Consider the following 14,001-nt stretch of genomic DNA (forward strand, 5'->3'; position numbering starts at 1 on the left):
AGGGGCTCTTGCAGAGAGCCGGCACAGGCTCGACGGGCCGAATGGCCTCATTCTGTGCTGTTACCATTCTGTGATTCTAAGATTACATTCTATGATTATATATAGCGCCTTTCACATCCCCAGTACATCCTCAAACACTTCACAGCCAATGAAGTACTTTTGAAGTGTAGTCACTGCTGTAACGTCAGTATGGGAATCAATTTGTGCACAGCAAGCTCCCACAAACAGCACTGAGAATAAATGATCAGATAATCTCTTTTAGTGATGTTGATTGAGGGATAAATATTGGCCCTAGGACACCGGGGAGAACTCCCCTGCTCTTCTTTCAAATAGTGCCTTGCAATCTTTTATGTCCACCTGAGAGAGCAGACAGGGCCTCGGTTTAACATCTCATCTAAAGACAGCCCCTCCGACAATGCGTCACTCCCTCGGTACTGCCCTCCGACAGTGCAGCACCTCCTCAGTACTGCCCCTCCGACAGTGCAGCACCTCCTCAGTACTGCCCCTCCGACAGTGCAGCACTCCCTCAGTACTGCCCCTCCAACAGTGCTTCACTCCCTCGGTACTGCCCTTCCGACAGTGCAGCACCTCCTCAGTACTGCCCCTCCGACAGTGCAGCACCTCCTCAGTACTGCCCCTCCGACAGTACAGCACCTCCTCAGTACTGCCCCTCCGTCAGTGCAGCACTCCCTCAGTACTGCCCCTCCGACAGTGCGTCACTCCCTCGGTACTGCCTCTCCGACAGTGCAGGTGAGCCCGAGGGTAATTTGAAGACTCTGAACAAGTGCGATTGTGGAGACTTTGCGTCACTTGGGCTGGGTGGGGAAGTGTTCAGGCGGACAAAGTCAAGGAGATAGGAGCACATTGTACTCACACATCACTGATCGACACCCAAACATTTCACAATCATTGCGGCAGGGGATTTACTTCCTGCTCTGATGGCACCTGACTGCGGCCAGGAATAGGCCGGCCACGCCAGGAATAGGCCAGGCCACGCCAAGTGCAGCAGCAAGCCTGGCAGCTCCACGGCTAAATAGAACAGCAACGCTTTTTTTTTTAAAAACGGTGAGAAATTGGTAAATGTTGGTGTTCAGAGGGACCTGGGTGTCCTTGTACACCAATCACAAAGATAACATGCAGGGACAGCAGGTGATTAAGAAAGCAAATGGTAAGTTGGCCTTTATTAGAAGAGGATTTGAGTATAAAAGTAAAGACATCTTACTGCAATTATATCGGGCCCTGGTGAGACCACAGCTGGAGTATTGTGTATAGTTTTGGTCTCCTTACCTAAGGAAGGATAAACTTGCCATAGAGGGAGTGCAACAAAGATTCACCAGACTGATTCTTGGGATTGGTGGGGGGGGGGGGAAAATTGTCCTATGAGGAGAGATTGAGCAGAGTTTAGAAGAATGAGAGATGATCTCATTGAAACATACAACATTCTTACAGGGGATTGACAGGGTAGATGCAGGGAGGATGTTTCCCCCGGGCTGGAGAGTCTAGAACCAGGGGTCACAGTCGCAGGATAAGGAGCCGGCCATTTAGGACTGAGATGAGGAGAAATTTCTTCACTCGGAGGGTGGTGAATCTTTGGAATTCTCTGCCCCAGAGGGCTGTGGAGACTCAGTCGTTGAGTATATTCGAGAGCGAGAGTGAGAGCTCAATTGATTTTTGGATATTAAGGGAATCAAGGGATATGGGGATAGTGCAGGAAAGTGGAGTTGAGGTAGATGATCAGCTATGATCTTATTGAATGGCTATCTTTCCATGTTTCTTGCTCACCAAATCTCTCAACACCAACATTTAAAAAAAATCTGTTTTTCCATTCTTCCTACTAAAGTGAATAACCTAATTTCTCACTATTATACTCTGCCCACTCACTCAGTATATCAACATCCCTTTGGAGACGCTTTGTGTTCACAGCTTACTGTCCTACCTAGCTTTGTATCGTCAGCAAACTTGGATACATTACACTCAGTCCCTTCATCTAGGTCATTAATACAGATTGTGAATAGCTGGGGCCCCAGCACTGATCCCTGCGGCACATCACTAGTTACAGCCTGCCGCCTGAAAAAGACCAGTTTATCCCTACTCTTTTCTGTCGTTTAACCAATCCTCTGTCCATGCAAATACATGACCTCCAATACCATGATCCCGTATCTTGTTTAATAACCTTTTATTGGCACCTTATCAAATGCCTTTTGGAAATCCAAATATACTAGAGAAGGGAGCAGGCACCAGGGTTGCTAGTACGGTTTGAAGGTGCGTGCGTCTAGATATCAAATTGAATTTTGCCAGAATATCCCTCCGTGGTTGTAAAGTCTGTTAACACGTCCTCTACCTTGTACATGACAAAACAGCACGGTGGCAGAAGGCTCCTGTGGCATATTATCCCAGAGAGAGATTGCCATTTGTCTCAAGTATATGACCCAACATTGCACAAGTACATGAGAACTAATTAAATAAGGACATCAATTTACTCTTAATACTTCAAATGATTTAACATTCACTGTCATTCCAATAGTTATCTTGTATATTGTGAAGAGGAACAGTAGTATGGAGGTTATGTTACTAGACCAGTAATCCCGAGCCCTGGACTAATGATCTAGAGACAGGAGTTCAAATCCCATCACAGCAGCTAGGGAATTTTAAATTGTTAATTAAATAAATCTGGAATAAAAAGCTAGCATCAGTAATGGTGAGCATGAAACTACCAGATTGCCATTAAGAACACATCTGGTTCACTAATGTCCTTTAAAAAGGAAGAAAATCTGCTGCCCTTACCCGGTCTGGCCAATAAGTGACTCCAGACCCACAGCAATGTGGTTGACTCTGAACTGCCCAAGCGAGAGACACTACCATGTCAGCTCACCACATCTTCTGAAAGGCAATTAGGGATGGGCAATAAATGGCAGCCTGGCCAGTGACACCCATGTCCCATGAACAAATATTTTTAATTAAACTGTTAAACAACAAAAATCAGTTCAGGTTTAAAACACATTTATTATTTTATAAAAAGAATACTAAACCAATTGGGCTTTTCATAAAAAAAAATATACAGAGATTCATCAATACACAAGTATGTAAATATCAGTTTAATTTGAATATATCCACATTATGTAAACAAGACATCGCAACTTCTATCAAAGTTGGCCACAGGGTTGTGCTATTTTCCCCTTCCTGGCAAAAGCAGTTTGGGACCAGAAGCAAGGGATTTAAATTTAATTTCAAAATGATTTCACTGGCATAAATCATCAACACTCTATACTGGCTTGCTTAAAACCAGCCAATCCATTGGTGGGTCAATTAGCTTTGCAACAACTTAATAAATAAAATATATCTGGATTACCCAACTCAAGCACGCGAGCCAGGATGGACAATATCAACGGTACAAAAAAAATGTTGCCAGGAAACTGCATCTGGAACATTGGTGCAATTTTATATGTGCAACTCCCACTGCAAACAGGTTAAGTGTCCCAGTGAACAGGAAATGCTTTGATTTGATTTGAAGCTGTACAATTCAATAATGAAAATGAATGTCTATTGTCACAGCAGGACAGTATGAAAGGTTTGAAGAATGCTGAAGACTTCCTTAAGTGGAAAAGCATGGTTGATTACCTTTGTAAAACTATAACTGTGCAGTGCATTCTCCTGGAGCCAAAAGCACAGGCGAGAAAAGCACGACGTTCAAAATATCCTTCACCAAGGTTGTATTTTCTTAATTGCCTGGCATTCAGATTGTTGTAATCATATTTGCATTCATTTAATTGAATACAGTTAGTGATATACCCCACTGATATTGTTCAAATAGGTCATTACTTAGTAATGGAGCTTTGTCCTACAGCAATTTGCTGAAGTCTTTCACTTCCTACAGCAAGACGTACTCACTCGAATAGTTCTCTGTGGAAGCCCAGGAAGTCTGGAATCTCAGCCAACTCCGGAAAATATAAAATAAAGAAACCCCCACAGTATCTGAACAAGTGTCGAGTCAATTAAACAAAGGCATTGATCACTATGACAACGCTGACGAGGTCGCTGCAGACATTCCCTCTGTGGCACTGGACCCTTCACTCCGTCCCGGATTCTCTGGCCCCCTCTTTGGGTTGTGGATCACGACAGGGTTGGCCATTTCCAGCGCCATCTCGTAGGATGGAGGCATTTCCATGGCATAGAGACTGTAGGGTGGAGGAGGCAAAATGAAGCCATTGGCCTCCTGGAATGGGGTGCTATTCCGACTGGCAGATATGTACTGCAGCGAACTAGTCGCTATTGGAGAAAGAGAGAGAGAGAAAAATACAAGTGTTATAGGTTCACCAGAATACTGAATAAAAGATGAAAAAAATACTATGTCTATCTTTGTTCATGGCACTTTTCCGACTATGTATATAGTTGAAAACAGACGGTGAAGATTAGAAAGCTAATAGCTACTGAGAAAACAAATCATGGGCAGCACATTCACTGATGAGGATGTGGAGCCCACTGAAGGGAGTGCAGGCCGGAGAATCTGTGCCATCTCCGACCACAGCACCCACTAATGGTGCGGGACGATGGAATTACCTTCAAAACATTCTCAAGAGAATTTTTAACCACCATAGCTTTCAGATAACATTTTAAATAGTCCCTCAAATAAATTAATTTCTTCCTGCATTTCACTGCTGCCAAGACAAATGATTTCACTTACCAATTATCTGCTTTCCCTTGGGTTGGGGGAGATTGTGGTGGTGGGGGCGTGGGAGAGGTTCCCAAGATATTGACTGCTTGCTAGGGTGTAGAATTCGATAGAGACTGTCTGTGGGCCATTCAAACTCTGGGGGCAGGAAATGGTCTTATAACCCTCCCCCAACACCTGCCCGCCTGCACTTTCCAACAGAGTTTGAAAAATGACTTGCATTTATATAGCGCCTTTCACAACCACCGGGCATCTCAAAGCACTTTACAGCCAATGAAATACTTTGAGTGTAGTCACTGTTGTAATGTGGGAAACGCAGCAGCCAACTTGCGCACAGCAAGCTCCCACAAAACAGCAATGTGATAATGACCAGATAATCTGTTTTTGTTATGTTGATTGTGGAATAAATATTGGACAGGACACCGGGGAGAATGCCCCTGCTCTTCTTCAAAACAGTGCCATGGGATCCTATACATCCACCCAAGAGAGCAGACGGGGCCTCTGTTTAACGTCTCATCCAAAAACAGCACCTCCGACAGGGCAGCACTCCCTCAACGCTGCACTGGGTGTGTGTCAGCCTAGATTTTTTTTCCCCCCCCTTCAGGTGCTCAAGTCCCTGGAGTGGGACTTTAACCCACAACCTTTTGACTCAGAGAGAGTGCTACCCACTGAACACTGGGTAGTATCTCCACCTCCGCCCACAATCTCGGAGGCTATAATCAACTGAAGCACCACCACCATCTGCCAAGGTCAAGTTCAGTTAATTCGGCACAGATTCGGGGGAATGGGAAAAAAAAAATCAAACCTGGAACTGTCGTGATCTAGTGAGCCCAGATACTCTCTACATAAACAACCTGAGCCAACCAATGTAAATATATTAATGGTAATGCACATAACCAGAATGTTTGCACAATGGTCTTCTGGCAAATACTGGCAGCATTCAGAGAGCAGCAGTGATACAACGTGGGAGTGGGATAATATAGGGAACAGTGGAATTATAGGTCACAATGATGTCCCAAGCCAGTGTGTTGCTGAATTTCAGCTGTCCCATCACATGGAGACATCAAACAATGTTCCCCTTGTATGGGGCCGAGCCAATCAGAGCAAGAGCCATTGACCCCCTCTCCTAGTGTTTGAGTCAGAGACACACTGGGGGAGGTTTGGCCACAGAGAATGCCCATTTTCTCAGCTAGAGTCACAAGTGGCTTGAGAAAAGCAGGAAGAGAAAGAAAAACAGACTTGCTGAAACTCATTTTATGCCAAAATCTACAATAATGTAGGACAGAAGATCATTGGCAAATCACCAGAGGCAACAGGAAGGATTTAAAAAAATATAAAAATGCAAACAATGATGATCTGGAATGCATGGCCTGCAAGTGTGGTGGAAGCAGATTCAATATTCTTAAATAATAGGAATAAGGGGTTATGGGGAGCGGGCGAGGAAGTGGAGCAGAGTCCATGGTCAGATCAGAGTGAATTTTTGTGAGGAGGTAACCAGGAGGATCGATGAGGGTAGTGCGTACGATGTAGTATATATGGACTTTAGCAAAGCTTTTGATAAGGTCCCACATGGTAGACTGGTCATGAAGGTTAAAGTCCATAGGATACAAGGCAAAGTGGCAAGTTGGATCCAAAATTGGCTTGGAGGTAGGAAGCAAAGGGTAATGATTGATGTAGGTTTGTGTGACTGGAAGGATGTTTCCAGTGGGGTTCCGCAAGGCTCAGTACTGGGACCCTTGCTTTTTGTGGTATTTCTCAATGATTTAGATTTGAATATAGGGAGTATGATTAAGAAGTTTGCAGACAATGCTAAAATTGGCTGTGTGGTTGATAATGAAGAGGAAAGTCATGGACTGTAGGAGGATATCAATCTCCTGGTCAGGTGGGCAGAGCAGTGGCAAATTGAATTAAATTCAGACAAGTGTGAGGTGATGCACTTTGGAAGGGCTAATAAGGAAACAGTATACACATTAAGCGGTAGGCCACTTAATAGTGTAGATGAACAAAGGTACCTTGGAGTGCTTGTCCACAGATCCCTGAAAGTAGGCCAGGTGGACAAGGTGGTTAAGGCGGCATATGGAATGCTTGCCTTTATTGGCCGAGGCAATAGAATATAAAAGAGCAGGGAGGTTATGCTTAAATTGTATTAGGCCACAGCTGGATTATTGCGTGCAGTTCTGGTCACCGTATTATAGGAAGGACATGATTGCACTAGAGAGGGTGCAGAGGAGATTTACTAGGATGCTGCCTGGAATGGAGAATCTTAGTTATGAGAATAGATTGGATAGGCTCACTGCTCATTGGAACAGAGGAGGTTGAGAGGAGACCTCATTAAGGTGTACAACATATTGAGGGGCCTGGACATAGTGGATAGTAAGGGTCTATTTCCATTGGTGGAGGGGTCTATTATGAGGGGCATAGTTTTAAAGGTGGTTGGTGGAAGGTTTAGAGGGGATTTGAGGGGGGGGGCTTCTTTACGCAAAGGGTTGTGGGGATCTGGAATTCGCTGCCTGGAAGAGTGGTGGATGCAGAAACCCTCACCACTTTTAAGAGATGGTTGGATGGGCACTTAAAGTGCAGTAACCTGCAGGGTTACGGACCTAGAGCTGGTAATTGGGATTAGACTGGTGACCTTTTGTTGGACGGAGCAGATATAATGGTAAGTACTGCAGGGAATAGAATACGGCCAGGGTGATCTCTTGGATGGGTCGGAGAGGAATTTTCCCAGATTTTCTCTCCCTAAATTGGCCTGGGTTTTTCTGGTTTTTGCCTCTCCCAGGAGATCACATGGCTCCGGTTGGGGTGGAGTGTAGAATGTTTCAGTATAAGGGGTGTTGCAGTTGTGTGAGGCGGACTGGTTGGGCTGGGTGTTCTTTGCCTTTCCGTCATTGTTCATAGGTTTATATGTAACCTTCGGGGCTGCTGACCGAGGGCCGTGCGGCTCTTGGTCGGCCGGCGTGGATACGATGGACCGAAATGGCCTCCTTCTGCCCTGTCAATTTCTGTTTCTCTAATCAGCCATGATCTTATTGAATGGTGGAGCAGACTTGAGGGGCCATATGGCCTCCTCTTGTGCAGAGCCATTCTATGAAACAGATCAGTTAGAGACTGGACTGGTGAATGGCCTGTTACTTACGCGATACAGCATGGTCATTGTCAATGGCAATCACGGTAACTTCATAAGGTCTCGTTGGGAAAGTGGGAACCTGTGGCTTTGTCCTCTGACAGCATCTCAAACAGCTGGCCGTCACACCACACAGCAGCAGCAGGAAGATGGTCAACAAAATCAACCTGGAAGATTAAAAACAGGGGAAAAAAAATTACTTTCCAAACTACATAAACACTAGTGCAGTCTTCAGCTTTAGTAACCTTCAAAATAAGATAGTATCAGCCATGGCTCAGTGGGCAGCACTCTCTCTCGCCTCAGTCAGGTGGTCGTGGGTTCAAGTCCCACTCCAAAGACTTGAGCATAAAATCTAGGCTGACACTCCCAGTGCAGTACTGAGGGAGTGCCGCACTGTCGGAGGGGCCATTAAACAGAGGCCCTGTCTGCTCACTCAAAGTGGATGTAAAAGATCCCATGGCACTATTTTGAAGAGGAGCAGGGGAATTATCCCTGGTGTCCTGGGGCCAATATTAATCCCTCAATCAACATAACAAAAACAGATTATCTGGTCATTATCACATTGCTGTTTATGGGACCTTGCTGTGTGCAAATTGGCTTCTGCATTTCCTACATTACAACAGTGACTACACTTCAAAAGTACTTCATTGGCAGTAAAGCGCTTTGAGACGTCCGGTGGTCATGAAAGGCGCTATATAAATGCAAGTTTTTCCCTTTTTAAAATGCATATAAAGCTATTGGAGAACACATACAAAAACTGATGTCAGGGACACAACCAGAGCAGCCAGTCATTAGGTGCATGGTTTCCAGGTTGTGTTGGTTCAATGTTGTTTAAGTGGGCATCTAATTCTCAATTGTCATTTTTCCACATTGCTTAACCACCTCTTTTTTAAAAAAGTAAACCCTTCCATAACAGATTACCTAATCCTCTATTTTCAGATTTCTCCCTCACATCACAACAGGTTGCCAAACCCGTCATTACTCACACCACAGTTGCAAATTAAAAACACACTAATGGGTCAAATGTTTATGTTCAATCTAAAAAGTGTGTATTGAGCAACTGGACAGAGCCAGTGGGTGCATTTAGGATTATACACTTGCACCCTGCACACAAAAAGTTACACCCATTATAATGAGGTTGCCACAGGGGGTGGGGGGGAGGTAGAGTCCATTGAAGTGTGTAGCTTATTTGAAAAATCTTAAAGCTTGTTTTATTAATTCTATGAAATCCAGTTAAAGGGCACAGTTACTGCCACTTTATAAAATGCTCAAGCTCCACAGGCAGAGTAGATCAGGACTTGGGTTTGTGTGGGCCACATGTGACACCAGTCTTTGAGTTGCCTTTTGAGGGCAAGCTTTCCCTGATCAGGAGGGTTCATGACACACTCCCACAGCACTCAATGCAAGGGCTCTTCAGGTGCATGATGAGAGTCATTTTCTTTCAAAAGCAGAAGCCTGTAAAAGGTCCGCACAAACTAATCTTCATCTGTTAATTGGATTCACAATTTAATCCCCTGAATTGCAGCACCAATTTACCCAACACTTCTAAATGAACAAACATCACTCAGCCTCTCGAACGCTGGCAAACTGCAGAGATCAGAGTGGCTGCACTAAAGCCAGTGATGGACAGATACTTACCACACATACCACAGGCTGGTCCAACTGGAAGGACACCTGCATTTAAATGAAAGACAAAAATTGTTGAGAGATTCAACATAGTCAATCTTAAATATTATCCCTTCTGAAATCAGAGGCGGCGACTTGGAGGCAGGGTGTCGGTTTATTGGGTGCAATTTAAGTTGCCCAGGTTATTACTTTGCTTATTTTGGCAAGCGAGTGGTATTTACAGCAGTAGTTCAGTAACTGGGGGGATTAAATAAAAAGCAAAATGATTCAAAGTTAACACAAAACTAGAAGAACATCAATCGGCGATGGGCAAGAGTGCGCTCGGTGGATTTGTTGGGCTAAATGGGATAGTGTGCGAGGTTTAAAATCCTCCTCCTCCAGACCGGCACAGTACAGCGGGGCTCGCTCGGTGCCGGGGGAGGGCTTGTGGAAAGCGGGACTGGCGCTCACTCACCGGCTCGATTCCCCGGGGCCGCAGTTCTGAGCCTCCGTCACAGGCGCCTGTTGGACACAAACCCGAGAGCTGGGATTATTGCACACACTGCCACTGTTAGTATTAACCTTTTAGACAGCACACACGTGTGATTTAAATATAATTACACGACGTAAAAAGTTGCACACTGCCCGGGTCAGTATTAAATATACCGAGAGCCCTGGGACTGACCTGAAACAAACACAGGAGGAGGAGAGCAGCTCTCCCGACAGCCACACACTTCTCCATCTCCTCCTCGCACTCTCCCGTCTTTTTTTTTCTCTCTCTTCCTCCTGCTCGCTTTCCCTCCTCTCCTTCTCTCCCTCTCTGTCTGTCTGTCTGTTTGTTTGTTTGTTTCCAGCCGGGATCCCGTTGAGTTGATGTCAGTTTCAGGTGTTTCATTCTCCAATCGGGGGCCACTCCTATTTATATCCGCGGCCCCGCCTCTCCCTGTCTCTGCCATCAGCCCCTCCCTCGGCCCGGGGCTCTGACACTCAGCATAGCACGGGATAGCACAGCACGGTGTAATGCAGCCCCAGGGTCTGCCCCAGCCCGGGACCCCCACAGCACTCAGTGCAGGAACTGTGTGAGTGAGAGAGAGAGAGGTTGCTTGGTTGGCTCTGGGGAATCACTTTGCATTCTGCCTTTACCCAATAATCTAACATTTTGGAGCACTTGTGTCAGGCTCAGACCATTTTCCTGTTGAACCGATTGGTGCCGGGGTTAAAGAATACCGCGGCTGTTAAATAGTGACACATCATCACAAACAGTGAATATTTATATGAGCCAACCTCGAAATTCCACAAACATTGGGGCGGGGAAACAAATTTTGACGGTTACATCAATCATTTTAAATCTCTGAAACACAAATAGCCAACACGCATTGCAATCTGAAAGTTTAACACAAAGTTCCTGCGGGTCCATTCATCAAAAGGTAGGCGGGGAACTCAAACACAGTTAGTTCACTTAAATCCTCCCCGAGACAAGCTCCCAACCCCTGCCTCTTTATTTCATGCAACTACCTGCAACACATACCGCACCAAAAGAGCGGGCAATGCCTTAGGCCGGACTAATGCGATCAATGATTGAGGTCCCGGGCCGCTCTCTGACAGCCTTGGTCTGCACAGGGTTACAGCATTGGGCAGCGCCCTCCAACCTCTGACCTTCCAACCCCTGCCCCAATCTCTGACCCCCAACCCCTGCCCCCAACCTCTGACCCCGAACCCCTGCCCCCCAACCTCTGACCTTCCAACCCCTGCCCCAATCTCTGACCCCCAACCCCTGCCCCCAACCTCTGACCCTCCAACCCCTGCCCCAATCTCTGACCCCCAACCCCTGCCCCCAACCTCTGACCCTCCAACCCCCGCCCCCCAACCTCTGACCCTCCAACCCCTGCCCCTCCAACCTCCGCCCCTCCAACCCCTGCCCCCAACCTCCTCCCACTGACCCCCAACCCCTGACCCCCTAACCTCCGCCCCTCCAACCCCTGCCCCCCCATCTCTGACCCTCCAACCCCTACCCCTCAACCCCTGCCCCCAACCTCTGACCCTCCAACCTCCTATCCCTGCCCCCCAACCTCTGACCCTCCAACCCCTGCCCCTCCAACCCCTGCCCCTCCAACCTCTGCCCCTCCAACCCCTGCCCCTCCAATCTCTGACCCTCCAACCCCTGCCCCACCTCACTCTATTAACCGGATGACTTCACACAAAGGACTGTGTCATTTCTGCCTTTCCAAAACAAAAGAAGGAAATGTATTGAGGTGTTCTGAAACAGCACTAACAACTCGTGTTTATATAGCACCTTTAACGTAGTAAAACGTCCCAAAGCGCTTCACAGGAATGTTATGAGATAAAAATTTGACACCGAGCTGCATAAGGAGAAATTAGCGCAGGTGATCAAAAGCTTGGTCAGAGAGGTCGAAGGAGCCGCATAAAGTAGTAAAACGAAGTAGAGAGGTGGAGAGGTTTAGGGAGGGAGATCCAGAGCTTGGGGCCCAGGCAACAGAAGGCCCGGCCACCGATGGTGGAGCGATTATAATCAGGGATGCTCATGAGGGCAGAATTAGGGGAGCGCAGACATCTCGGGGGGGTTGTGGGGCTGGAGGAGATTACAGAGATAGGGAGGGGCGAGGCCATGGAGGGATTTGAAAACAAGGATGAGAATTTTGAAATCAAGGCGTTGCCGGACCGGGAGCCAATGTAGGTCAGCGAGCACAGGGGGTGATGGGTGAGCGGGAGTTGGTGCGAGTTAGGACACAGGCAGACGAGTTTTGGATCACCTCTAGTTTATGTCGGGTAGAATGTGGGAGGCCAGCCAGGAGTGCAATAGAGTAGACAAGTCTAGAGGTAACAAAGGCATTAACAGTAAAAAGTACTGCCTGACATTGTGCTGCCGAATTTAACAACATTTTTCCACACTGTCATTTATATATAACAGGAATAGTGTCACCATCTAAACACTGTATTCACGTACTCCCCAGGGAGCGAATCATTATACACACTGTGTAAAGGATTGTTCCATTGTATTGTGAGATATCAGATTTAACACTCGAGTAACGTGGTCCCAGCATATAACACAAGTAAAGAGGCTTTTATACAGCTAATGGGCCAGTTAGATTACCCAGAATGGACAGCTCCATTGCTGGTACAGTGCGGCTGTCCAAATAAACCTTCAATGAGATTGAGCTGGAAGGACCCAGCCGTGGTGGAATTTGCAGTCAATCTGCACGTGGCGTTTCTCCAGCCGTTAGGCAAGCGGCAGGTAATGATAATTATGGCCGTCATTTCCCCAACTGCACTCACCCTCTGTAGCTGCCTTGCAGCATCCCCCCAGCTCCGACACCAGCCGTGGCTCAGTGGGCAGCACTCTCGTCTCGGAGTCAGGAGGTTGTGGGTTCAAGACCTACTCCAGAGACTTGAGCACAAAAATCTAGACTGGCACTCCCAGTGCAGTGCTGAGGGAGTGCTGCACTGTCGGGAGGTGCCGTCTTTTGGATGAGACATTAAACCGAGGCGCTGTCTGCTCTCTCAGGTGGCCGTAAAAGATCCCACGGCACTATTTTGAAGAAGAGCAGGGGAGTTCTCCCCGGTGTCCTGGGGCCAATATTTATCCCTCAATCAACATCACTAAAACAGATTATCTGGTCATTATCACATTGCTGTTTGTGGGAGCTTGCTGTGCACAAATTGGCTGCTGCGTTTCCCACATTACAACATGCCAACACTCCAAAAGTACTTCATTGGCTGTAAAACGCTTTGCGACGTCCGATGGTCGTGAAGGGCGCTATAGAAATGCAAGTATTTTAAATATTGTTGCATCCTTGTGTAAGCGTCAACAAGATCAGGGCTTCATTCTCACCCCCAGTGAAAAGATTCAACCAATACCTTTCCAGCAGGACAACTCCCTTTGATGTTTAATTGCAAGTGATATAATCCTACCATTAGTTACTACAGGAAAATTAAACAGCTTTTGTTTCAATCGCTCTAACTTCAATTACTTGAATAATGAAAGAAAGACTTGGATTTATATAGCGCCTTTCATGACCACCAGACATCTCAAAGCACTTTACAGCCAATTAAGTATTTTTCGAGTGTAGGCACTGTTGTAATGTGGGAAACGCAGCACATCAAAGCATGTAAGTGAAGCATTGCACAAATGACCAGATACATGGCCAGCTGCATTAGCAGTACTCCCTCTAATAGAAGGAATTTAAAACAAAATAAGCTGTGGGGTCCCCATGTTGTGAAAGCCGCTCTGTTTACAGCAAGTGGATCTCAGAGCACACCAACAACACAGTTAAAAAAGTCACAATTGAGACTTTAATGTTATAGCTGTGGGGCCCATACAGACTAACCAGGAGAAAGCTGCAGACTGGTTTGCTTTCTGCCGTAGGTGTTGTGCTGTCTGTGCATCCTCACTTATAACACACTGTGCTGAAATAACGCACTGCAATATAAATGCAGTACAAACGGACAGTCAGATATCATCGGGATAAAGACTTCTCATTTTCACAATACTTGAATTGGAGGCAGTTCAGAGAAGGTTCACGAGTTGATTCCTGAGATGAAGGGGTTGTCTTATGAAGAAAGGTTGAGCAGGTTGGGCCTGTAC

At 46.4% G+C, this 14,001-nt stretch overlaps 1 protein-coding gene across 1 annotated transcript; it reads right to left on the bottom strand.

Annotated features, from left to right (window-relative positions):
* Positions 1-2,995: 2,995 nt before the first annotated feature.
* On the bottom strand, positions 2,996-10,600 carry LOC139228983 (transmembrane protein 52-like). The gene is made up of 5 exons (XM_070860620.1): positions 10,084-10,600; positions 9,874-9,920; positions 9,432-9,467; positions 7,806-7,960; positions 2,996-4,266 (listed from the first exon to the last, which is right to left on the bottom strand). Exons 1-5 carry the CDS (start codon positions 10,291-10,293, stop codon positions 4,013-4,015), a joined length of 702 nt encoding a protein of 233 aa, XP_070716721.1. The 5' UTR covers positions 10,294-10,600; the 3' UTR covers positions 2,996-4,012.
* Positions 10,601-14,001: the final 3,401 nt, after the last annotated feature.

The sequence above is a fragment of the Pristiophorus japonicus genome, chromosome 18, assembly GCF_044704955.1.
Source record: "Pristiophorus japonicus isolate sPriJap1 chromosome 18, sPriJap1.hap1, whole genome shotgun sequence".
NCBI classification, from domain to species: domain Eukaryota; kingdom Metazoa; phylum Chordata; class Chondrichthyes; family Pristiophoridae; genus Pristiophorus; species Pristiophorus japonicus.

Coding starts and splice junctions, on each gene's coding strand:
- LOC139228983 (XM_070860620.1), bottom strand. CDS start 10,293: ATGAAACACCTGAAACTGACATCAACTCAACGGGATCCCGGCTGGAAA. Junction 7,961..9,431: donor ACCAGCCTGTGGTATGTGTG/GTAAGTATCTGT, acceptor TTAATCTTCCAG/GTTGATTTTGTTGACCATCT. Junction 4,267..7,805: donor CAATGACCATGCTGTATCGC/GTAAGTAACAGG, acceptor TTTCTCCAATAG/CGACTAGTTCGCTGCAGTAC.